The sequence below is a fragment of the Phodopus roborovskii genome, unplaced genomic scaffold (assembly GCF_943737965.1).
Source record: "Phodopus roborovskii unplaced genomic scaffold, PHOROB, whole genome shotgun sequence".
NCBI classification, from domain to species: Eukaryota; Metazoa; Chordata; class Mammalia; order Rodentia; family Cricetidae; genus Phodopus; species Phodopus roborovskii.
This window is the reverse complement of record NW_026126418.1, coordinates 64,786,968-64,814,865: the sequence shown is the minus strand read 5'-3', so window position 1 is coordinate 64,814,865 and position 27,898 is coordinate 64,786,968. Positions and strand designations below refer to the sequence as shown.

The following is a 27,898-nucleotide window of genomic DNA, read 5'->3' as shown; positions in this document are numbered from 1 at the left end:
GGGTGCATGCCAAAAGGAAAGCACGTTTAAGTGCTGTGATTTATTTCTTATTCATGTATTATTATTATTATTTTCTATATTTGGCGGGGTTTGGGGGATGGCTGGGTTACAAAAACTGGTGGGGGAGGGGAGGGAAAGAAGGAAAAGAAGGAACTAGGAAGAGAGGAAGTTAAACGCAGTTCCCCTCCCTGTTTTTTTTTTTTTTTTTTTTTAGGGAACCCAATATGGCATCTTGCATGAGGAGCTTGTTTTCTGACCACAGCAGATACGTTGAATCTTTCCGGAGGTTTCTAAACAATTCCACGGAACATCAGTGCATGCAGGAATTCATGGAAAAGAAGCTGCCAGGCATAATAGCAAGGTAACAAAAAGGCTGCCAATGGGCTAACCGGTGGGCCAAAGATAGGTGGAACACAGCCCTGTGGCTAGGCAGAGGTGGAGGAGACATTGGGATTAGAGTTAAAGCCGATCTCAGCTACCGACCTTGCCTAAACCTGCTCGCCTCCCTTAAGCAGCTCCGAGTTTGCTTTAAATACCGAGAGACTGATTTGTGCTGCGTAGCCGCCAGGGCACAATAAGTATTAACCATTTGAAGGCTTTAAAGGCACAAAGCCCGGCCGTGTTTGGAAAAAAGATAAGTTACCAATCATTAACCTCAGATTTTTTTTTTTTTTCTAGCCTCCTTTCAGATTTTGTTTTTGTTTTTTTAAAGTCCCAAATGGATTCTGGTATTCTTTTCGTTAGAATCAAATATAAGTAATTGCAGAAAACTGTTTGCTTCAGAGCATAGAATTAGTGCTTCTCAATTCTAATGAGTTCAGTTCATTTTCTTTATCTGTTATTGTAATCACTGTGCCAAAAGCTGTCTTTTCCTTTCAACTTAATATTACCAATATGATCCCCCCAAAGGATCATTTTACCACTCTCAGTGAAACTGGTTTCTTGCCTTCACCCAGACCCCGTTGTTTATCACTAATTTTTGATTAATGTGTTCAATTTGTACCAAAGCTGATAAGCATTATCGAGGTAACAGATTCCACAGGCTAACAATAATCAAGTCACCTATCTGGGGATAAATTGTTCCTACTTGTTCTGTTTCTAGAAGTCACTATGGAAAACTAGTAAGCAATGACTGGCTGTGGACCTAATTTACAAACAACAAAGAAATCTGGTATTTTATCTTTTGCTGTTTGAATTTCTCTGTGGAGTTAGTTTCCTGTGGTTGTTCTTCTGTCTAACCAGAGCAGACTTGTTGGACAAATACAGAATTCTCCTCCTCCTCTTGTAAAGGACTTTATCAACTGAGTCGTTTCCCCAGCCTTGTATTTTCTGTCTTAACAAGGTTAAAGAATAGGATAAAGGGTATTAAAAACTAAACCATGGGCTCAACACCCCACCCTATGCACTCATAGCTAGATTCCACTGAGTATAAGTGGATTTAGGCTGTACAATCAACAGCACAAGAAGTTGGGAGGGACACCTGGTGGTGGGGAGATAGAGGAGAAATTTCAGGGGAAGGTGAAGGAAATCCCTACAGAGTGGAGGCTCACTCTGAGACCATGGATTAAACACAGACCACACTCAAACCCTTATTTTCACAGAGAGATCCTTTATTAAGGGAGGAAGGTAAAGTTGTAAAGTGTCTACTTTCTGACTAAGGCAAATCATGCCCTTGCTGGTGTAATTTTTAAAGGGGGAGGCCTGTGTTAGAATGGGCTAGGATGTATGGTATATTTGGATTGGCACTGTTAATTAGGGTAAAATGTTAAAAGGGAGCTTTTGATTGTTGGACTTTAATGCTTCCATAACTGGACCTTGGTAGTCAGCCTCGGGAGGAGGAAGTGGCCAAACTAGGGAATAGACCTTGTTGGCTAACTTTAGGAATGTGATTTAACAGTTTTTAGCAAGGCAGAGGGAACTCGGGAGAAAGGCATGGCCTGTCAGAACCACATGCTAGAGTGGGCTAGTCCCTTCAGAAGGAACACTGGATAAATTTGATCAAACTTATTATATATATGTATGACATTTTCAAACTAAAAAAAGCATTAAAGCAGTTACCAAGTAGACAGCTTTTATCTGAAATTATAGTTTACTTCTTTTGAACTTTCTACTCATTTCTAAAAGTACAGGTTGTTATAGGTTGCTTTCTCAATACACACTCACTCATCCCTTAGTTTAACCAGATCCTTGATTTTCTTCACCCTCTCAGTTTAGTCTGAAGATGGATGGGTTTAAAACAATAATGGCCCCTGACCTGTCTTCTGAATGAATCCAGTCTAGATGGAATGTTTAAGGTAGAATTTGTGAAACATAAGATTTTGGTTATAACTAAATTTATGTTATAATGGCAATACATAAAGTTATGAATATCTGAATCCAAATGTCATTATTAAGGAAGCAATTTTGGTAGATATGGGGGCCCATGCTATAATCTACCACTTAGGAGGCAAAGACAAGATCTGTAGCATGAGTTATATAAACCCAGAGGCTAATATTGGGGTTCAAGCTGAAGATCAGAAAAGCAAAGCAGGCAAGCTACCAGAGAGGTCTTACCCCTCCTAAGACTAGGGCGGTCCTGTCCTCAATGTAGCTGGAGACTAATTGCCTGTTCTGAGACTCTGTTTCTGTTTTATATACCTCTCGTGCTGGGATTAAAGGCATTCATTCACTAAACTATGACTAACTGGTATGACTGCTGGGATTAAAGGTGTGTACCATCACTGTCTGACCTCTGACTGTGGCTAGCTTTGCTTTCTGATCTCCAGACAAGATTTATTAGATCATAAACAATATATTACCACAAAGATAGTGAGTTCCAGACCAGAATGAGCTACAATGTGAGACTGTTTAAAAGAAAATAAATAAATAAAAAAGAAAGGAGAAGAAAGAATGAAAAAGAAAAGAATATATTTTCCCCTTGAAATTAGATTCTGCAAAAGGAGCTCTAAGCTTTTTGAAGTAGTTTAAAAGTTACATGGTGTTACAAAATGCTTCCAAACTTCCCTGTGTTCTTAGGGAAGAGTTTGCTAAAGTGGGAGGTTGGGTATGGCAATCGCATACTTAGTGTTATACATTTTTATAAATAAATGCTTTTGTATTTTAAAACTCTAAATGATTTTGAAAGCAGGTAACAACAGAGTTCCTTTGTCCCAAATACTTTGTCTGTGATTTCCACTATCCAAAGGCAACTATTTTTAACTAAATCTTTTGTTCATATCAAAATCTGTAGTTTGTTATCATTTTTTTTTTTTGGTAGTTTTGCGTAACGTGTTTTCTTCTATTTCTTCAGTTTTACCACATTCTTGAAATGTGATTTTTTTTTTTTTGTTTCTTTGTTTTTTGTTTTTCTGTTTGGCTTTGTTGCTTTGTTTACTGAAGTTTGAAAATTTCAGAAATTGAATTTACTATGGTAACTCTCAGGAATTCATCCTTGATCTGGATGTTTCTCCTTAAATTCTTCACTTACAAATATCTGCTAAATTAAAATTTCTTAGAAAAAAAAAACTTGATAAATTGGATGAAAATTTTTGTCAGTTTATCTTGCTGCTTCTTTTTAGAATACTTTCTTTGCCCTTTTTTTTTTTTTTTTTTTTTTTTTTTTTAGGGCAGCCACTCAGATCTTTTCCTGACCCTTAAATTTGCATCTGAAAGAAGTCCTCATGCCATGGGTGGAATGCACTGTGATTTCACATTGAAAGTACATACTCTTTTTTTTTTTTTTTTAAGTTGATTCCCAGGATAGGCACTAAAGACATAATTAATATTTGTTTATTGAGAGGAAAATGGGGAAGGAAGAGGAAAGAGACTTGTAGAGGTAGCATGGACCAGGCCCAGGCTTTATGTCATCTGTGTAAAAGGTCCACAGAACCATGTGTTTTAGCCGCCAAAGAAATGCCACTTTTTCTATATGAGATGTTTATAGTGGTGCTTCTGTGTCTCCCAAGTTCAAGAAAGAAATGGAACCTGTGTTTTCAGGAACTCTAAAACTAAAAAGAACAATAGAAATAAAGGGCCACAGATATGACTGACCATTCATGCATTATTCTTTGCTTCTCAGTGGACTGGATAGAAAGAATTGCAAAGCACCTTTCGTTTTTTTCCTTAAATTCTATAATTGTGTCTATTTGCTTGCTTTTCAGGATTGGAGAAACAAAAGCAGAAATTAAAATTCTGAGCATAGGCGGAGGTGCAGGTATGCATAATTCACATGAAATTTATATTCTGCTATAGGCATCATGGTATTTGATAGTCACATTGCTCACACTCTAGAAAGCCACTTTCTTTTTCTTTTGTAAAAGATAGATTAAAAATACTGTCACCATTCAACTCAAATGCCCTCAATAGATTTATTGGCTTTATACTTTAGCCTTCATTACAATTTGTAGGACAGATAAGAGATGAAATTTTCTTTTTTTTTTTTTTAAGTAGAAAAGCAGGATAACTTTGAAGATTATTTCTTATCCAAAATTATTTACATACATATAGAAAAGGGAAGTTTCAGAAGTTCTTTAAGCTCGAGCCCTTTAAGGAGTGTGGTGATATTCTGTTTGTATTTTAACAAATAAAGCTTGCCTGAAGGTCAGAGTGCAGAGCTAGCCACACTAGTTAGCCATAGGGGTCAGGCAGTGGTGGTACACACCTTCAATCCTAGCACTTGGGAGGCAGAGACAGGCGGATCTCTGTGAGTTGAAGGTCACCCTGGGCTATACAAAATTGATTCAGTCTGAAAGAGAAACAGCCAGGCAGTGTTGGCTGGCTGTTCACACCTTTACTCCCAGCACCAGGGAGGTGGAGAGAGGAATATAAGGTGGGAGGAGCTCATTGCATTTCCTCTGAGGATTCATAGAGACAGGATTGCCCTTTCCATATGAGTTAGATGCACTTTCCAGATGAGTTAGAGGTAAGAACTAGGGGCTGGCTGTTCTGCTTTTTTGATCTTTCAGCTTTCACTTCCTAATAATATCTGATTCATTGTTTTTTATTATTAAGACCAATTAGAATTAGTGTTACTGGTCCATGTGAAGGAATGGAAACTTTCACCAGAGTGTAAATTGATGTATGGCTCTTTTCATTAAAAACATCTTAATATGGACAAAATACTATTTAATCATAGTTAATTTACATTATTGTATCCTCATCACTAAAATGAATTAGTCTCACTAGTCCCTTCTTCTGAATGAATCCTAAAAGTATTTTTTAATAACTCAAGGCACTTTCTTATCTGTATTTTATTAGCATCACTTGGTTTTATTATTATTAGGAGGCTTTGTTCTAGATGAAAAATCCTAACTCCAGAAAAGCAGATTGATGTATGTATCATTTGAAGCACCCCCCCCCCCAATGAACTGTGTAACTGTCTGATACATGAGCTGAGATTTTTCTCATCAGTAAAATGGAAACGCTGAGTCTCATCCACAGATTGTAATAAGAAAGCATTTATGAAGTGCTGAACATATACTATTTGTCTCATAAGGCAAGACTGTGCCTCTGCAACACTAAAATAACAAGTTTCTTCTCAAGGGTTAGTATTTGTTTAATTTTTAAGGTGTTATATATCTTTGACATAATATGTTAATATAAAACATGCTGACATTGTTGTGATTACAGCCTACTAAGTAGGAACCACCCTGTCACCTGTTAGTGTCCTTGAGCCTATTAAATACAAATACAGCACCTTATAAATGAGATGATTTATAGCCCATAGGAACACAAAGAAAATCAAGAGCTCTTCAGTGAAAAAGAATAGCTAGTTTATGGTGGCATTATTTGTTCAGTTTTCATAAAATTCAGTGTGCTATAATGTAATTAGGGCTACTTCTAAAAATCCATTTGCTCTGTTATCTTTAACCACACAGAAAGAAAAAGCAGAAAAGACAAATCAAGAAGGTTACTGTTGTTAATCATGCTATGGAGAATGTTTAAGTTATGGTACTATGTTATTGCTTACTGATACTATAATCACAAGGATTGAAATAGTGATGAATTACCAAAGGGCAATTCTCTTAATTAAGAGAATATTTCCAGTGTGTTTGCATATGAGTTTCAGATAGTCTCCAAGCTATCACTATAACACATATAACTTTATAGTGTTACATGTGCTCAGAGAGTATGAAAAACCCAAGCAACAATAATTAAAAATAATCTTTATCACCATTTATTTGTCTTTTAATATAAAGTTTATTGAATTTTTAATACAAATGTATCTACATACTTTCTTTTTTGTTGTTTTGTTTTTGTTTTTTTGAGACAGGGTTTTTCTCTGTAGCCCTGGCTGTCCTGAAACTCACTCTGTAGAGCAGGCTGGCCTGAAACTCAGGGATCTGTCTGCCTCTGTCTCCCAAGTGAGTGAGGCATGCACTATTATGTCCAGCTATATATTCACATTCTTATGATCTATCTTATAAAGAATATCCAGCCTGCACACTGATTCTTTACATCAATAAGCACCTAGGTGCTAATAGGATGCATCTAAATAAGGGGAAGAATACGTTGAGTCCTTTTGTTGGTAGTCGAACATTGTATTGATACCAGGCTCTATCTTGGAGAGAATATGAAATCACATTAGAGTTATCCTTCCTAAGAAACTTATCAGAAGCATAAGCAGACCTTAAAGAAAATTTCAGATTATATACTTAGCTTTCATTAACCCAATGAAATAAATAAGTAGTACCTTGAATAGTTGCTTGGACAAGGTGTCATTGTTATGAATGAATGGCATTTCATATAGTCTGAAATTTTATATTGCAGATAGGGAATGTTTATCTGAAAGCCTGAAGGCAAGCATGATCCATTGAGGAATCACATAACCTTGCTTCAGAAAATCAGGACCTGTCATATTTTACTATTTTCAATTAAGAGGTTTATGTCATCCATGAACTTGATTGTACTTCTGAATCAGTCTCTCAACTCTAATCTTTTTCAAATTCAGCCATTGTTCTTATTCTATACTTTGTGCTGAGGTCACACTTCACAGGAGGAGTCTTAGCTCACTAGAATCTGGTTTCACTGTCTACATGTTCTAGTCTCAGATGCAAAAGCAACTTCAGCTGATTTTCTACATTACCTCTGGTGAAAATGTTCTTTCCATTCATAACAGTGATACCATTTCTCCCAGCACAGTTGTGCAACACATATCCAAAGCAAACATACAGAGACTCTGTAAGTGAAATTACTACTTATGGGTGATTGTCCTCAGGGTCCAGTAACTGCCATCTAGGGGCAAACTCTGTCCCTTTGCAAAAGGTCATCTTAGCTGGCTTATTGACAGTTTACACCTGCCCCCAAGTATCCAACTGTTCCTCACAAACTGGCAACTCTGTACATGACCTGGAGGAGGGGTTATAATGTATATATTTTACATATTTATATATAAATAATCTATATATTTGTATATATGCCAAGGGGAAGACTAGAGAGGGGACTCTATCTAGGTGTCTATGGGAAAGCCCTCATTTCCACTGGCTGGATCTTTCCAGGTGGTGGCCAGAGGGGAAGGAGTGCCCATATCCCTGTTCTCTGTCAGGAAGCCTAATATCTTCCCTAGAAGATGGGATAGACCTTATTTTCATCTTCCTCTGGGAAGGAATTTTTGCAACACAACTTTATACCACTTTATACCATTTAGTGCTCATGTTCTTTAGTTAATTTTTATTTTCAGAAATAGCAGAAGAGTATGTCTATGCAATATTTTCCTTTTAGAAATTGGTGTTTATGTCAATAGACTTTCTATACCTTATGAAAAATTGTAAGGTTTTAGTCATAATCTAAGCAATTATTAGGGTTTTATACAGTTCGAATGAAAGGAAATTGATGGAAAACTCCTTTGGGTAGTCTTTAATTTTTCATATTCACAGCACTAGTATCTATAAACTATATGTTCTAGTGATGGAGAAATGTATGAAACAAATATTGTATGAGTAAAACAGAAAGGAAATCATAAGGAAGACACATCATGGACAAAACCCAGACTGTGTAACGTTTACTGCATCCAAACTGAGTAGCTGTTTATGTGTATATGCTGGCATTTGTATTCTTTAATCAGAAGTGATCAGCAGCAGCAGTTTTTGTAGTTGTTTTTATTTTTCAGAGTTTCTATAGTCATATCACATTAACTGCAGCAATTGCTTTGTTTATTTAGAGAAATACCATTATTTTTATTCTAAATCTTATAGAATTTGTTTTTGGGTCATTTTCAGCATTGGTGATTCCTTAAATTAAAATTATACTTGTTAGGGCTTTACTGTCACTTAATTTGTATGAGTATTGTTTTAAGTTAAGTTGCACATGAAAAACAAGGAAAAATAGTCTTTTTGGTAAGGGGAAATGCTACTAATTTAACAATTATGCCTGAAAAATATTCCAGAAAGGAATTAATGGCAATATGTTCTCCTTGCTATGGACTTGGCGTATATGAGACTTATTTTTTCCAGTTATTATATTCAAGTATCAGAAAGTATTACAAGAATTAGACAGAACTAAAATCAGTAATCTAATTCTACCAGTTTTTTATTTGAATTCCCATTAATCTATTACATTATGTACAGGTGGAATGAACCCTCTCATAATTTCTTTATAATAATTTTACTATTATCAGTTGAGAGCAGTTGGTTTGGTGAACTTTTGTTATTCAACACATAGACACCAGTGTTTCCTTGAAGAACAAAAATGAGGAAAAGTTTTAATTTCCCTCACTTTATAAAGTAACTTGAGCATTATTGTTCTATAGACAGAAACTGCAGAATTTGGTTGGTTGAGTGAATGGATAGATTTACAATTTAATAATACTGATATAGTTATCTTTACACAGACCATGGCTGCTTTTCCTGAGTGAGTGTTAACTAGGGTCATCATCCCTGGTGAATTATTCTTTTTCTGTTAAGATGCACAGGACCTAATTATTGGCTGTCAGCCAAGGTTGTGACCTCTTAAACTGCCTGGCAGAGGCATGCTGTTTTAGCTAAAATTTACTTTTGTATAACTTAATTTTTAAGCAAGTTTATTGTTAAATCCTTTATAATATACTTCCATTTCTTCCTACACTATACACTAAGAGATGGCTGGAAACAAAGGTTAATGTTTAATTATCAAAATCAATTATAAATTGAGAATGATGAAAAACAGAGAATTTGGGAATAAGAGAGTAAAAAGTGAAGTTGAATGTACTTATTTCTGTCTTCAGATAGCTCCTGTTGAAAAACTTGCAAAATATTTGTTTTCAGAAATTGACAGCCCAGGATTTCTTGTTTAATATAAGGATCTGCCAATAACTAAACCTGTTTGGAAGTAGAAGTAACAGTCTAGAGAGGTTGAATCATTTGTTACTTCATGAATGTCAACATATACTGGAAAACAAAACCCTGTTCAGAAGTTTTACAAAAGGGCGTAGACAGTAATATTTTGAATGTTTGGGCCAGTAGAATTACTTGTAGTCTAAAATTCTGTGGTTTTATAAGTAACCTTTTAGGAAATAGGTTCTCTATTCACATGGCTGTCACCATGTTTGGTTCTGTTGAAGATGTGAAAAGTTTTAACTGTTTTTCATTTAATGTATTTAGATCATGTTTTTTCTTTTTCCATGGACTTCTGGAAATGCACTCCATCTTTAGACAAGGTTTTAATTACTTGTAACTTAAAATGGCTAAAATTTGATTTATTAATATATAGCAAAATGGCAGTTATTACATGCTGAGAAAGATTTAGACTGTGGTGATATAGTTTTTAAGACTTAGGACTGTCTAAAAGTATATTATACAAGAAATGACCACAAGAGTATGTGCCATTGGAGCTACTGTTTTAAAAGTAGAGCAAACAAAATTCTTTGAGCCAATTTGATAAGGCTTGAAACAGTAAAACAAGTGATAATTGACAAAGTGAAGACAAAACAATCATTGTTTGTAAATTAAAAGACTACAGGATGCAGTGATGGTTTACTGTTCAGGAGCCACTGCTGCTCTTCCAGAGGACTAAAGCTGGATCCCTCGTACCCACATGGAAGCTCATGACCATTGTTAACTCCAGTCCCAGGGCATATAGTGTCCTCTTTTGGCTTCTGACACACATATGTTTCATAGATATACAAACAGTCACTCTCTCTCACAAATTATAATTTTAAAAATTAAAAAGATTACATAATTTGAAAAGCAGGTAAGTTTAATTGTGTAGCTATAGGATTAATAAGAATGAAGCAATGGTCTGAGATATATTTTATCTTGCAGATCCTTATGTGTGTCGGGATATAGTATCTTAATTGGAGAATGGTTTCTGCATGACCTTTGCTATTGAATAACACAATACATTTTAGAACGCCAACATTAGGGTGGGGAGATGGCTCAGTGTTTAAGGTTACATACAATCTCTGTTCTTGCTGAGGACTGGTATTTGGTTCTGTGTACCCATGTCAGGGGGCTTGTAACATCCTGTAACTCTAACTTCAAGAGAGCCAACGAGCTCTTCTTGCCTCTGTGGGCACTTGCATACACATGGTGTCCACAAAAGTAAAGGCAAACAAATTTTAAAAATGTTAAATTATTGAATTAATATATAATAGCTCCAATTTATTCAATACGTATTATATATCATTAACTATGAAAACTTATCTCAACATACTGTAATAATTTATAGTAACTCTTTAGCATAGACTACATTAGGCCTAATTTGTAGCTATGAAACATAAGGACGGAAGATCAACAAATAAGTGTGTGAACTTGTTGTGCCCAGGCAGCTTTCCAAATTTGTTAATACATTTGCTGTCTTGGGTTTTTCCTTTGTTTGTGTTTTGTTTTAGGTGAGGTATTCATTGGGTACTTCTGTCTGGATCATGATCCTGCTGCCTCAGCATCCTTAGTGCTCGGGTTACGAGTGTACCTCTACACCTGAGTAGTCACTAAGACATTTTTAAGTGTTCTCTCATTCTTTAAATACTATAGTAGTTATCTATGCACTTTATTTCTAGAAGAGGAGTTGAGCTATTATAGGTTTGTTGTTTTGTGAGAATGTTACTTGACACTTTCCAGGTTTTGTTATTTTTTTCCGAGCATCTCTTGGAGGCATCAATTTAAACTCATAAAGTTCATATTCATTCAGATGCCTGATATCCTTAAGGGTTTAAGATATTTAACATCTGGTAGAAAGTGGCCAGTTGGGAGCTGAAATACAATCTCAGGCCTAATTTTCCTTAAAGCCTTAATTGCCTTTAGTAATTCTATTTATTAAAGGGAATCTCAACCATAAGCATCATACAGAAACCTACCAGTTATTCAAAATAATGTCAAAGTTCTAGTGTAATGGCTTAAAACCCAGCAGAGAGCTAACGTTAAGCACATAGATGGTGCCAAGGGTTATCTCTTCCACAGTGTTCCCTGCACACCCACATGCTGCCTTGCTTCCTTATTAGTTTTAGTAGCCATTGTACTTTCATCATTTGCCCTGCAGAACTCCATGAGGTGTTGTAATAATTTATTGCACTAATGTATTACAAGTGTCCCATTGGCAATCTGCACATTTTTCAAATTACTGTTGTGTATTTTTTATGATACTCCAATTATAGGGAGTGTAAATATTGCTTTCCTTTACCTCCCTTGAGTCCTCAGCTGTATGGATCCTTTACAGAAAGAGAGATTAGTAAGAGAAATACATGTTAATGTTTATTGATCGTGCAGTGTTCATCAGGTAAGAGAAACCTCTGTGAGAAGTAACTCCAAGCAGTGGCTTCATGCTCTTGTGTATAAAGAAACTTAAACAAAGAACAATTGATTGGTAAGGAAATGAGAGAACACAGGAAGAATGTAATTTTGAGCTTCTGAGGCCAGGTAAAATAAATGAGAAGGCAAGTATTTGGACAGAAACTTAACTGCAAATTTTGTTTGTAGATTTCTAGAACTGTTTCTAACAAAGTATAATTTATAACCTACAATTAGGAAAACAACAATAACAAAAATGTAGGTTGGGGGAATTTTTCTTCTTTTGATCTCAGTTACCTTTAGCAATTCTAATGTTAAAAAGGTCATTAATATGGTTACATAAGTAATGCCATTAAAGTGAATATTAACTTGTTAATGTTAGTTGTCCCATAATTGGTTTTATCTGCCTTAGGATAGTCACATGAATATAAAAAAGAACCATAATCAATTTGAACCCATTCTATTAAACTTTCATTGTTTTGGTAGGACAGTGATATAAAAGGTACAATAGTGGAAATGTTCTAGAAACAGAATTACAAGGATACATATGTATAGTGATAGCAGGCCCATTCACATGATAATGACAGTGACTGAGAAACCAGTCTGCAATCTGTAGGCTAGAGACACAGGGGAGTTTGTGATTCCAACTTCCAGTATAAATGTTGGCTGTTTGGAGTCTCAAAAAGAATTGGATTTGCCTAATGGCTTAAATTCTATGTATTGATCATCATAGAATATCAGACTAAGTTTTAGAACCCAAGGAAAACCAATGTCGCAGTTCAGAGTTTTCTATTTTGCTTTTCAATATGCTTTATCTAGTTTATTGATTCCCATACTACTCCAATCCAGAAACAACCTTAAAGATATATCTACAAAACTATTTAACTGAATTTTTGGGCACTTCATGCCCTGGAAGAGTTGACATATAAAATTAGCAATCAAGGTTATTTTGAAAACTAATGAACTTAAGTAAAAAATAATTTAAACATCTGTGGAAATGTTTTAATATATAGGCAAGGGGGAAAAGCTATAATGATATCAGCCTGAAGTTACTGCTGGTTCTAATTAAGTCTTTCTAAGTACAATGATTTGAAAAGAGGTTCTTTATACTACATTAGTTTATGCTGATCCATATTTGGATTTTATTAATTGATTGAATTCAACAAAATGATTAACAGAAAGTTAATTTAAAATAATCATAACATGCCCATACTCCAAAATCATTAATTTGCTCTGCTATTCACAAAGGAGGAAGACTAGAAGTTTGATATATTTAAATACAGCTATTTATTAATTCTGAGTTTTTCACAGGAAAATTTGTAGACTTTTTTTTTTTTTTTTTTTTGTAATGAAGATACTTAATACCATTTCTTGTTAAGGCTTTTGAAACAACTTTGGTGTTTTAAGTCTCAGGATGTTAAAATCAAGTTGCCTAAATGGCCCCTTCCCTAGTAAGGACTAATAGTGTTTGCAGGCAAATGGGGCAGCAAATGGAGCTTGCATTGCCTTTCTCCCTAGAACAGGTCTATCTATGGCTTTCATGTGTCTTTTATTCACCACTGAAAGTACTGTGAATTTCGGAATTGTTTGATAATTTAAGTCTGTTTTATTTTCTTTCACCTATGAGCTGTTTCTCTAGCCCATGAACATAGGTTTGAAAGTATACCCTTGTGATGGACCCATTGTCTTTGTATTGGGGTGTTCATTTGTTCTGCTCAGATTCCCGATCCATTTTTCTCTTCCTTCTGGTTGTTTGGGCTAAGGGTCTATCAGTCTTCTTTGTATTCTCCAAGGATCCGCTCTTAGATTCATCACTTCTTTGTATTGTTTGTTCCTACTTCATTAATTTCTGCCCTTGTTCTTACGATTTCTTCCCATCTACTGGGTTTGGATTTGGTTCTTGTTTTTCCAAACTCTTGATTTGCATCATTAAGCCATATATTTGTGTTCTTTCTGATCCTTTAGTGTAGGTGCTTAGAGCTACACATTTTCCTCTTAAGAGTGTATTTGATATGTCCTGTAAGTTCTGCCATGTTGTGTTTTTACTTCTGTTTATTACCAGGAATTTTATTTTCTTCTTGATTTTTTACTTGACAAATTCATTATTCAGTTGCTGTGGAATAAATTCTTCTGTATACTGTGTGAATACATGTTGCTATGATTGGTTTAATAAGCAATCTGACTGGCCAATAGCTGAACGGGATAAAGCTAGGTGGGAAAGCCAACCAGAGAATGATGGGATGAGGAAGGGCAGAGTCAGAGGAGTAACTAGGCAGCCACCAAGGAATCAGGATGTGTAGAAAATAAATGAGTTAACAAACCATGAACCACATGGCAAAGCATGGACAAGAAGTATGGGTTAATTTAAAGTTTAAGACTTATAGTATATTATTTAATCTCCATAAATTAGGTAATTTCTAGAGATTCTTTTGCTATTGATTTTAAGCCTTACTGTACTGAGGTCAGATAGTAGACACAGAATTAGTTCAGTTTCATGGTATTTGTTGAGGCTTGTTTTGTGCTCTAGAATGTGATCTATTTTAGTTCCAGAACTGCTGTATAAAAATATTCTTTGATGTTTGGGTGTAAGATTCAGTCTACTGATATCTATTAGATTGATTTGATAGATAATATCATGTAATTTTGATGTTTCACTGTTTATTTTTTTGTCAAATGACCTGTCTATTATGGTAAGTTATCTGTATCTTCAAGACAATAGTAGCTACTTATGAAATGGGATGAGCCAGAGTTTGATGCATATATGATTAAGCTTGTAATGGCTCCTTATTTAATTATTCCCGTGGTCAAAATACTTATTTTTTATCTCTTCTGATTAATTTTGAAGTCTACTTTTTTTTCAGCTATTAGAATGAGGATACCTGCTTGTTTCCTGGTACCATTTCCTTGAAATACATTTTTTTCCTATTCTTTCAGTTTAAGGTGTTGCTTATCCTTGAGTTAATGAATTTCTTGTGGACAATAAATAGTTGGCTTTTTCTTAATCCATCCAACTAACTTGTATCTCATGATTGGGGAGTTGAAGCCACTAATATTTAAAGGTCTTATATAAAGTTATGCATTGAATGTTGTCATTTTATTGTATTATTTTGCTGTTTCTGTAAATCTCTTTGTGTCTCAGTAATTATAACCTTCCTTTCTATGATCTCTTGGCTTTGCTTATTCCTCTCTTTAGTCTGAAGCATCTCTTATACTAGTCTCTGTTGGGCTGGGTTGGTGAACATGAATTCCTTTAGCCTGTTTATAACACAACATGGAAAGTTTTTTTTTTTTTTTCCTCTTCAAATACGATAGTTTCAATGGATAAAATTGTCTGATTGGAAACTGTGGCAGTTTAGAACTTGAAGTATAATGCTCCAGGCTTATCTAGCTTTTAGAGTTTCCATTTAAGAGTCAGCTGTTATTCTGATGGGTTTTCCTTACATGTGACTCCTGACTTCTCTCGGGCAGCTTTCGATGTCTTTTCTTTATATGTTTAGAGTTTTATTATAATATAATATTAAAAGACTCTTTTCTGTACTTGCTGTCTACTTGGTGTTTTATGTGCTTCATGCATCTCCATGGCTCTGTCTTTCATTAATTTAAGGAAGCTTATTTTATGCTGTCGAAACTGTGGTCTAGCCCACTGATCTGGCACTCTTTTCATACTACTTTACTTATAATGAAACAATTTTGTCTTTGCCTGGTGTCATGAATATTCCTTTCCCATATTTTTAAAAATTTGCCTTTTTTAAAATTAATTGGTTCAATCCCTCTACTTTATCATCAAGTTCTGATGTTTTGTGTTCTACTTGATCCATTCTACAGCAAAGGCTCACCCTTAAAGATTCTGATTGGATCTTTAAATTTTTCATTCTGTCTTCATTCAGCTTGGGTTTTTTTTTTTCAGTATTTCTACCTTTTTATTGCATTCCACTTTCAAATCCTATTTGTAATTTCATTCAACAATTTGTTTGCATATTCTTGAACTTTAATTAAAGTTTATTTCTGTCTTTATGTTCATCTGTGTGTTTGCTTGTGTCTTCCTGAGTTCTTTAATGGTGTTTATGATTGTTCTTTTAAATTTTGGGTTCTAAAGTTCATCTAGGTCATACCTGTTGGGGAATTTTTCTACATAACCACATAACTACATAAAAGTCTTTAAGGGGACTGTATTTTATTGATCTTTCATATTGTTTATGTTTTTGTATGGGACTGCAACATGTGGATTTATTTTATTGGTTGCAGGTCTGATATGAGATTCTGACCTTGTTTTGGCTGGAGATTTGTTTCTATTTGTGCTGTTGCCAGAACTTGGTTGATTTCAGTTCAGGTAGGAGGAGTGATTAGTCCGTCAGCTTCTCGGTGTTGATTATTGATTGGAGATCCTGGGGGTGATTCCAATTAACTGGCAATTAGTATGACACAGGAGTCTTAAGGTTACTCAAGAATGCTTGGTTGAAGTCCAGCAAAGTCCCCTAGAGCACTTCCTAGCTCAGGGAAAGGGGCCAGGGCTCCCTGGAAAATGTGGCTCTGGTTGGACCTGGGCTTACAAGGCAGCACACAGGTTTTAAAGGGCACCTGGACCCTGTTCGAAATCAACAGGTTATCATTTGGATATGGATTCTATGGGAGCCTGGCCAAGAGACCTTACAGAAATACAGTCTACATTGGCCTTGAGAGGAAGGATAGAGGCACAGCAGTGGTATGAAATAAGGGTCCTGGGTTAGACTTAGCAAGAGAACTCACAGATGCAGTTCCTGCATGAGCTTGGGCATTGCAGGAAGGGGAAGAAAGTAAATCATACCAGCAGAGCCCACAGATTGACTCCCACTGGGACTAAAGTAGTGGCAAGGAGTGAGGGTGCTTTCTTTTAGATATTATTGCCCTATACTTGGAATTGAATTGTTTTAATTAGAACAGGGGTATTGGTAGTAGAACCAAAAAGAGAAAGCAAAGATCTGTTTATTAAGAAAACATTTTATAAGCCAGGGAAAGCAAATAAGGACTTTATAAAGCATAGTGGCTATAGATGATAAAAAGCATAGGTAAATACTAAATACTAATAATTTAACACTTCTTTCTGTGTGTTTGAGTGTTTTATATAAATGTATGTGTACCACATGCATGCCTAGTGCATGTGAAGGTCAGAAGAGGGCAAAGGTACATCTGGAACTGGAGTTACAGATAGTCATGAGTCATCATGTGGATATTGGCAACCAAATTCTGGTCATCTGCATTTGCTGCAAAGGATCGTAATGCAGCACCATCTTTCCAGCCCCATGAAACACTTCAGACTAAGCTATAGTACAAGGGGAGACTTGAACTATCTCTTTCCATTTTACTGAGAAAGAAGCAATTGAAAAGAAATATCTGACATATTTTTGTACTCTCTATGTACATCACATCTTTATACTTTAAATCTTTTCCTTAGTGTTCTTTTGAACTAGATTAGTTATCAGTTCTAAGATGTTTTCCTCATATTTTAATATCGTTGGCTTAAATATATCTTTTAACTGATAAATACTTAAAATTATAATTGATTACAACAAAACTTATTGTCTTCTATAGTTCATGGCAACTTTGTAACTCAAAGGACAGTAATAGATATATGAATGAAGATTATATGAATGAAATAATTAATAAATGAGATTATTATTTCTACTTTCAATGTAGTGTTTGTACATCATAGATATTTAGGCAGTACAACAGTTGTTAATCTTTTTGCAAATCTTTTTAGATGTAAGTCAAAAACTAAATCAGTTCAAGTTTTTCTTAATTACTACTTCTTAATTCAATGTAACCTGCTCTGTTTATTTACCTTCTAGGTGAAATTGACCTTCAGATTCTCTCCAAAGTCCAGACTCAGTACCCAGGCATCTGTATCAACAATGAAGTTGTTGAGCCAAGTGCTGAGCAAATTGTCAAGTACAAAGGTATGTGCTCAATTCTATCTCCGGAGGCCTATCTTCTCATTTTGTTTGTTTGTGGGTTTCTTTGTGTGCCTCAAGTGGTTAATTGCTCACTGACCACTATGTATTTGGAGAAAAATCTAATTAATTCTTGGCAGGCAGGGGTGAACATCTGAAACTACTACTTCTTTTATTGACTGCATGCATTAATCTGTTTTGTATTAAACTTCTATTCATAAAATTCTGTAGTTGATTTCATCTTTATACTAAAATAATATAATCTATATTTAACCATATTCTCAAGTTTATTTCCTAGTTTTTCCTTTCTCCTCCAATTTTGTCAAGTACTAGGAAAAAATCAGTCTAGACAAACCTTCTGATTTCCTTAGCTACTTAATAAAGAAAAAATAACATGCCTTTTTTCTGTCCTTCTATAGGGTTGTCCAATAGAACAGAACTGGTAGAATTAATCTATATCTATTAAAATGGGATGTAGTAGAGTGGCTTACAGGCTGTGGTCTGGCTATTTCAATAATTGCTTCCAGATACAAAGGTCAAGAATTCAGTAGTTAGTTTGTCAGCCCATAAGGCTGAACGACTTAGCTAGTCTTCAGTTTGTGTTGGAATCCCAAGAAATACGCCGTAATACTTATAAAAGTAAAATGGGCAAGCAGGCCAAAAGCAAGACGATTCATTTTTCACATCCATTCATGTGGGCTGTCACCAGAACATATGGTCCAGACTTAGGGCATGTTTTCTGTCCTCAGATGTTTCAGATTTAGGGACAGTCTTCACAATCCTCCACAGGTGTGCCCATCTTATTGGTTATTTGTTGATTTCAGAAGTAGTCAAGTTGACAACCAAGATTAGCCATCGATGTCCCATAACACTTACCACATTAAAATTCTAAATTCTAAATAAAAATGGGTTCCATATATAATTAAATTAAAATTGATTATAGGCCACCTTTTCTGGGTATTTTAGAGCGTGTAGCCAAGACATCAAATATGGAGAATGTAAAATTTGCTTGGCACGAGGAGACATCATCTGAATATGAAAAACGAATGCTGCAAGAAGAACCTAGAAAGTGGGACTTTATTCATATGATTCAGGTAAGAAATAGTATCATAATATGCTGCCAAAAAAAAAAAAGATGTTTCCACAAATTTGCATGAAGAATGCATATTATTTTAATGTTCTAAAATGAAATTTTTTGGTTTCTAGTTTTATGTGAATATTTCTGCCTAAAAAAGGTATTGATAAATACAAAGACTCTTTGACATTTAAAAGGGCAGTTGTTTATTATCTGCAGAGTAATAATATATTCTAGCTTTTGGTCTAGATGACCAGTTTATATGAAAATGTTCCAGACTTTTTCTGAATCCTCTTGGTTTTTCCAGTAGTTGGCATCTTCAATAGTATGTATGTAATAGAAGGGGCATGTTTTATAAGATTAGATCAACATGATGTTACTTACATTAGCCAGTCATTTAGGAGGACTTTATTTCCATGATTCAGCAGCAATGGACTAACACGCAATGATTATTGAGTACATGGCATGATCACTGAAATTTCTAGATAGTAAAGAGTATGTTGGTATTAGAAGATGGTTAGTGTTAGGTTAGTATTAGTTTTAGGTAAGTATTAGCAGAGCACTTAATTGAATCCATAATCACAGTGACTTCAGAGAACTAACAAGCAATGATTATTGAGTACATGGCATGAGGTGTCAATTCTTAGCATTAAAGAAATTTCTGGATAGTAAAGAGTATGTTATATTAGAAGATACTTAGTATTAGGTTAGTATTAGTTTTAGGTATTAGCAGAGCACTTTTTGAATCCATAATCACAGTGACTTTAGAGGAGTACAATGATAAGAAGCAAAAGAAAAAGTCGAGTCTAAAGTAAACACATTTAAACCGCCCAAGCCTCTGTTTCCTTAGAAAACAAACATTTTGTCTGGAAGGAGACATTTAACTAACATGTCCAGAAATCGTATGCTATCTCTCTAGATGTGTTTTCCACCCTCATGAAACCATTTACTAGTCTCCCTCTCCTAACTCCTACAACTGCCTGTGATGAGTCATTCCTAACTGACCACTTTACTTCATACTCTTTTGAAGGAAAAAGCCCACTGAAAATTAATCTTTTACTCTCTGTCTTAGTCAGTGTTATATTGTTGTGAAAAGATGCAGTGGCCATAAGCATTCAATTATATGAGCCTGTGGGGACCATTCTTATTCAAACTAACACATTCCACTCCCTGACCCTCATAGGCTTGTAGCTGTATTATAATGCAAAGTGTATTTATTTCAACTTCAATAGTCCCCATAGTCTATAGTGGTCCCAACACTATTTAAAAAGTTCAAAAAGCTTTTCTGAAACTCAAGGAAATCTTGTAACAACCTGTGAAATTAAAGTATAAAAACAGATCACATACTTCCAACATATGATGGCCTAGAATATACATTATGATCCCATAAGGAGGAAAAGGGGGCATAGTGAGGAAATAATGAACCAAAGCAAGTTAAAAAAAAAAAAAAAAAAACAGCATACTGCCTCTCCATTTCTGATGTCAAAATGCTCCAGATCTCCAACTGCTTTCAGCTTTGTTGACTAAAACATACTTCTCTGTCTTGGACTGGTTCCATACTCTTTTAGCATCTCTCCTCAGCAGGAATCACATACCTCTGGCACCTCCAACATCTTTGGGTCTTCAGGCAATCCACACAGCTTCATACGATTGTCTTCTGGACTTCCATGCAGAGACACCCCTGGCATATGCCTGGCCTCAAGGGCTTTCCTTAGTCTTGGAGACAGAGTCTGTAACCCCTTTCTTGTATCCTTGACTCTAAAGCCAGAATCATGTGGCCAGAACTGCTAAATTCTGCTAGTTGCTGTGACTGGAACATGGTTCACTTCTTATTTATTTGTTTATTTATTTTTAAACCAGGTTTCTGTTTTCATGGTTTCCTTCACTGCCTGATCTTTTCTGTAATTCCCTTTCCAATGATGGAAGTTTAGCTGGATTAGGTCATGCCCTGAGGTCATCACTCCCTTTATGTATTGGAATCAGGATTTTCTTTAAAAATTTTAATCTCCTTCAGCACTGGCCTTATCTTAATTATACTCCTCAATCTCTAAACAATTTTTCCTTGTTTAACTTGCTTCTTTTAATTATATACCTGCCTAGTAGTGGCCATTAATAATCAAGCAACACAATCAATACCAGGTTGTTGTGAAATCTCCTCTGGCAATGCTGTTAACCCAAAATTCTTCAATTTAGCCTTGGACCGTTTCTTTGGACACATGCAGAAAACAGTCACATTCTTCACCAACTATCACAAGAATAGTCTCTTGTCCAATAAATGATGTTCTTCTCCTCTGAAGCCTCTTGAGCCTAGTGTTCATAGTCTACATTGTTCTCAGTACCTCTGTTCTCCATGCTTCTACTAGTTTGGCACATTAAGCCATACTGAAACGTTCAACTGCTTTCCTACTATGAAGGCCCCAAGTCCATATTTTTCCAACAAGCAGCATGGTCAGGCCTCTCACAATACCCCATTCCCTGGTACCAACTTCTGCCTTTGAGTTCTATTGCTGTAAAGAGACACCATGACCATCACAACTTCTATAAAGGGAAACATTTAACTGAGGCTAGCTTACAGTTTCAGAGATTAGTTCATTATCATTATGTGAAGCATGGTGGCATGCAAGCAGACATGGTGGTGAAGAAATACCTTCACAGTTCTACATCTCGATCCTCAGGCAGCAGAAAGAAAACAAAACTAAACAAAACAAAAAAACCACCAGGCATGGCATGGGCTTTTGAAAATTCAAAGCCCACTCTCCAGTGACATACGTCCTCTAACAAGATCACTTCTACTAGAACAAATAGTGCCACTCCCTAAGCATTCAAACATCAGTCTATGGGAGCCATTCTTATCCAAAACCATCACACCCTCTGCATTTACAACCGCAGCATATGTGTACATTGTACCTGTGTCTCCTTCTTGCTGTAAATCAAAACCATTTCCTCTACTTCTGCATTGTAGCCTGTTCTTCTCTCTGGTATGCAATGCTGTGGCCTTAAGAGATTTATATAGTTCTCTTAGAACTTTCACATTTGTTTTCTTTCTTTCTTAGAGCAAAAGTCTATTCTCTTTAATTTCTCATATACTCTGAACTTGTTTAAGTTATGTTTCTTACTGCTGTTTCTAATCCAAACATTCTTATGACATGTTTTCACTTTGCAATTTTAACCTAAATATCCCAGTGTGTTTTAGATAAAAGTTCAGAGAATCTCTTGTGACCAACAGCCTCTTTTTATCCTGGTCATGCCATAGATTATTTGTCATCATATGAATTTGCTGCATTTGGGTGTCTATGGTAAACTGCATGGAGAAACTTGATGGTAATCATGGCTCCTAAAGTTATATAGGCCATATGCAGGGTCATTTTATTTCATTCATTAATGTGGGGAAAATCATAACTAAATTATTTGACCTTTTTACAGTGACTTCTGTTATGGCCATACTACATGGAAAATTGAATTCTTGTCCAGGAGATATAAGTGTGAGATATAAAAAGTATCTGTTGGGTAGATTCTGTACTGCCTAAAGGATACACATCATTAAGGTTTATATTGACTAGAAAAGCCTGCACTTGACTAGGAGTTGGTCTAGAACTATTAAAATTGGGTTGACTAATCCCTAATGCCCTGCGACCAAAAAAACAAAAGAAAACAAAGAAAAACACAAAAAACAAACAAACAAAGAACCCAAAACCAAAACCATTACTTTATATTTTCTACTGTTCTAGAGAACCTAAGCATGTCATAGCCTGTCCCTTTATGTATGTGTGTGGTTTACAAAAGGAAAATTTGTATGTGAGGCTATGTAGAATCTTGTCAAAAGGCTGGATTTTAAAGTAATATACTAGGAAATAGAGTTTCTTTTATTTTACTAACACCATCTTCTTTTATAAGTGCTAAAACTCACAAAATGAGAATAGGCACAATATTATTTTCCACTTGTAGAACAAAGTTTAAACATCTGTAGTTACAGATGCATATGGTCTTTGTTACAAAAAGAGGAAACTAACTTTAAAAGTTTTTTACTGTAGGACTGAGGATGAAGCTCAGTGGTAAAGTGCATGCCTAGCATATTCCAGGCCCTAGGTTCCAGCCTCAGGACTGGTAGAGGGAAAAAAGGCAACAAAAGCTATTAACCTATAGGTGGGCAGATGGCATATTTGCCCTTCCCCAAATGTCTTATGGTCCTAACTCTCTAGCATCTCTAACCTTTAAACATTTAAAGTTTTTTCCTGATAACTATTCGCTCAATGTGAAAAACCCAAGCTTCTACTGAGTATCTAGTACAAACATACAAACTGTGTGATTCAAAACAAGATAGAGAAGCATCTCATTTCTTCTTTCCCTCCCACCTAGATGCTGTATTATGTAAAGGATATCCCAGCTACCCTGAGATTCTTCCATGGTCTCTTAGCTGCCAATGCTAAGATTCTTATTATTCTTGTGTCAGGTAAGCTATGTCAACCATGTGGATGTTAAAATAGTAATTATGAATATATACATGGATTCGTTTATAGATAAAGCTATTATATTTTGTTATTGTTATGGAATTCATTTTAAATTATTTTTTAAACCAAAACAATGCTCACACAATGCTCAGTTTAGAGAACCTATTGGAATCAAAATCTCTTTGCTACACTCTATTCAGAAAAATGTTCTTACATTAGGGAATGACTCAGTGGTTAAGAACACATTTCTTTTGTAGAGGACTGCAATTTGGTTTCTATCACTTACTTCAGGCAGCTCAATAATGCATGTAGACACACACACTGTAATAGAACCTTACAAAAAAGAAATTTCTTTGCCTTCTACATATGTGTCTGCTCTGGTTACTTTTCTGCTGCTGTGAGAAAACACTGACCCAAACCAACTTGGGGAGAATAAGGGGTTATTTTGGCTTACAGTTTATACTTCCATCATTGAAGGAAGTCAAAACAAGAACTCAAAGCAGGAACCTGGAGGTAGGAACTGAAGAGAGACGATGGTGGAGTGCTGATTACTGCCTTGCTTCCTACTGCCCACCTGTACATTGATAGCATTATCCAAACTGGGCCCTCCTACATTAGTTCACAATTAACAAATTGTGCCTTTTGGACATGCCCACAAACTCATCTGATAGGAGAAATTCCTCGGTTGAGAATTCTTGTTCCAAGGTATGTCTCAATTTGTGTCAAGTGTCAAAAACTATGCAGCACCAACCACATTGTTTTATAGAACAAAAAGTTCAAGAAATAGTATTTTTAATGTGAGAACAACTACATTTATTATGTTTACCTATTTTATGTCACTTTAATGTCTTTTCCCCATCTTTGAGATTTGCTAATAAGTAAATAAAATTTTAAATATTTTGGCCATTAATTTGCATTTCTAAAACCATTAGCAACATGGCTCATTATAACTAATTTTATATATACCTATAAAATTATTCATTTGTTTTATTTTGTGGTGTAGCACCCATGCTACAATCTGTTCCATGAATCGAGCTAAGGCCTAGAGATTGATATAAAGAGACAAGACAGCGAGTCATGTGTTCAATGGCAATGTCAGACAGGCTTAAATACTGACTTTTATAGCACAGTGGAAAATAACAGGATTTTTAGGCTTAGCTCCTCCCTACAAGGGGTGTGTTATCATGAAGTGTGTGTTATCAATACGGGAAGAGTACCGATAACAGCTTTGAGGCAAGGAGTTCTGGCCAACAGCTTCAGGCTTGCTTAAGGTGCCTTGGGGGTCCATGCAGGGCCCTACATTGTGGTATAGTTACATTTTTCAGAGAGGACATTTAATTAGTTTGTTGCTTCTGGGGTCATGATACATAGGCAAAAGTTAGAAAATGAAACACTGATATTAAGGTCATTCATAAGATTTTACTATGTTGTGTAGGTTGGATTCTAAGTACCAGAGTGTTATGGGTACCTGCCACTATGCCCTGTCTCTGTAGTACTTCTTCCATGGATGCCTTGGATTGTCTAGATATTGCTAGATGATTCATGTCTAAAAACACCACAGTCCTTATCACCATCACCAGACAATAACTCTATGCACTGAAACTGTTTGCCACAATGTTTGTCTTCCCATATAAGGAATGATTTTTAAAATGGCAGGTACAGTCGTTTTTTATAATCCCAGACTTTACTTGCATACAACTGACTCCCTAAGCGAACATTCTGATGTACTATTTTTACCTCTAGTTAGTTCAAATTGCTCATGTATTTGGGAGTGGTCTGGTTTTCCATTTTGAAGGGATTATGTAAATTAAATATTTTCTGCTAACCTATATCTAAATTAGGACACTTGGTTTCCGATGTTGTGGGGAATCTATTTTTGTGATCTGTATTAATAAAACAGAAACACTGTTCTGAACGGAAATCTATCCTGAATTGACAAACTTCATATTAGTAGAGTTCTACTAGTGGATCTGACATTTTGAGCAGTTAAATATTTGAATGCTAGGTATTTTCCAATAAGAAAAAAAACATTATTATATGCTCCAAAATATGGTATAAGTATGGTCTATGTACATTTTAAAATTGACCAAGCACCTTTGTAGAGACTATAGTCTGCTGCAGCATAGAGTTACTATAACCCAAGAAATCTGAAAACAAAACAGGACCAGGGGAAGGTATGAAGACACTTGGGGTATGAATACTAGTGTACTTCCTACATGTATGAACTTTGCTTACAAGCCTTAGTTAACTTTAGGCTATTTGTGGACAGCCAAACCCATGTTATTTGTATGTGCCCATACATGGGATCCAGATGAGGTCTGTATATTTTTATATGGAACCAAAAAGATAGTAAAGATAAGTAACTTTTAGAAATAATTTTTGAGCCAGAAATTATTCAGTCTGTACCCTTCAGATGGTAGAAATAGTTTTCACATTTTTAACATAATTCACAAGCTCTTTCTACTGACTGAAGGATAAGAGGTTGTTGTCTGAAAGAGGTAAGCACTTTTAATCAATATAATTCCTAGGAATGAGAATAAACACCTAAGAGTGTTCATTTCATTAACTGGAACTCAAATGAGATTGTCCTATTTTCACAGTCACTACTTCGTGGGAGATGGTTTTACCAGAGATGAAATGTCATATTAATTTCTTTTTAAAGGAACCACCAAGTAAAATGAGAAAAAAATTCAGAAATTTGCTTGTATTTGTCAGAAATATTAAATAGATTAGATATAAAATAAAATATATATTTTCAAAAAATCACCTTTTCTAATAGTTTGCTTTGCAGTTCAAGAAGATATTTGACCTGAGGAAAAAAATAGTACTGCCAAATATGTTAGTCATTTTTCATCAGTTTAGTCAGTTAATTAGACTGTTCCTAGTTTCCCCAGCCATCCTCTCACACATAACAGTTAAAACACAGAGTAAATGCCTCTAGTTTTTATCTCGAGCATCTTGAGTGATCCCCTCCCCATCCCTGCCCTGGAACTTTACTGCTGTTTCACATCAGAGATGCTTAGGACCTGAGGAGAGTGAAGATCGGTGTCTTTGCCTCTCAGTCCGTTACTATACCTTTGTGGAGCCTTGATTGCACAGAAAATGCTCAGTGAGTCTTTGGATTCCACTGAATAGTTGTTTATTTGTGCTTTGTGATACCAGAACTACAAGGTTATAAAAGTCCCCCCCAAAGAGGAGAATATTATTCATCTAAGAATGACTACACATAGAACACAGAAACTGTATGCACATGCGTTTACATTGAAATAAAAGGCTCAGTGAACTATAAACATACATTCTCATGGGCATATATGCTGGATGTGGGATAATCAGACAAAACCATGTAGGATAAACAAGTAAAACAAATTAAGATAAGAAAGACAGGATGAAATCAGAATAAAATCTGGTCATTTAGTGGTCAGAGTACTGTAAGTAATCTTATGTTTTCTTTTGTGTTGCTATGCTTCTGTTATAGAGCAAGTTCAACTCAGTAAATATTCACTTAGTGGTAACTAGCAGAATTCTTTGATTATTAATATGAAAAACTGAAATGAAAAAGAAGAGAAATAAGTACAAAATAATTTTGTAAATGAGAGTATTGTATACTAAAATATTTCACGGATAGGTTTTCACTCCTTCCCCCTAATCATTCAACTCCATTTTTTTTTTTTTTTGTTTTGTTTTTTGTTTTTTGTTTTTTGGCTTCCTGGTCAGTTCTTAACTGTAACAGCCTTGCATTGGCTTCAGATCTTTGTAGTTGTTCTTCCCATCTGGAGTAGCCTTCCTGATGTCTAAATGGCTGCTACCAGATTGTGCTCAAATGTCACCACATTAAATAAACTCCGTGATCACCATAGGTAAAAAGGAGTGCTCAAATGTCTCTGGCTATCCTTATCACTTATCTCTGATGTTTTTCAATTACACTTTACATCATATGATATATATTTAGTTACTGACTTAATTTTCTCCATGCTTTTGTTATGTTACTTGGCTTAAGCTCTACAGAGGATATGAATATTATTTTGTTGATTGTTCTATTCTAAATGTCTAGTATAATGACTAGGAGAAACTAAATGAAAGACAAAATAAAGAAAACATGAACTTTGTTCTTTTGCATAGGAACTAGTGGCTGGGACAAGCTATGGAAAAAGTATGGACCCCGCCTACCCAGGGATGACCTCTGCCAGTATGTCACTTCCTCTGATCTCACTCAGATACTGGACGAACTGGGGATTAAGTATGAGTGTTATGACCTTTTGTCCACTATGGACATAACAGACTGCTTTATTGAGGGCAATGAAAATGGAGACTTGCTTTGGGATTTTTTGACAGAAACGTGCAACTTTAGCAAAACAGCACCACCGGATCTTAGAGCAGAAATTATGAAAGATCTTCAAGAACCTGAATTTAGTGTTAAGAAAGAGGGGAAGGTACTTTTTAACAATAACCTGAGTTTTATAGTGGTTGAGGCATAACTATAAGTCATGAGTGTTCAGAACTTATATTTTGAACAATTGTTTATTATATATTGATTTACATATCACACACATATTTACATACTAAAGGAAAAATTAATCTTATAGTAAGTAAAATATACATTCTTTTCTCTTATAAATGATATCTACAAACTTACAAGACATTCTTGGGTTTCCACCAGAATCATGTGGGTTACTTCCAGTTATATCTTGTCTAGTTAAACACTACCTAACTGAAAACATATGGCTTGAGTTTCATTGGTTTACTGATAATAAGATCCTTTCCATTTTCTTA

The 27,898-nt window shown here is 35.3% G+C and overlaps 1 protein-coding gene across 1 annotated transcript; it reads left to right on the top strand.

Annotated features, from left to right (window-relative positions):
* On the top strand, nucleotides 1–27,898 carry Hnmt (histamine N-methyltransferase). Its single transcript, XM_051184745.1, has 7 exons — nucleotides 1–55; nucleotides 215–361; nucleotides 4,140–4,192; nucleotides 17,504–17,611; nucleotides 18,572–18,699; nucleotides 23,037–23,130; nucleotides 27,248–27,898. Coding segments are annotated over exons 1-7 (888 nt in total). The 5' UTR covers nucleotides 1–53; the 3' UTR covers nucleotides 27,604–27,898.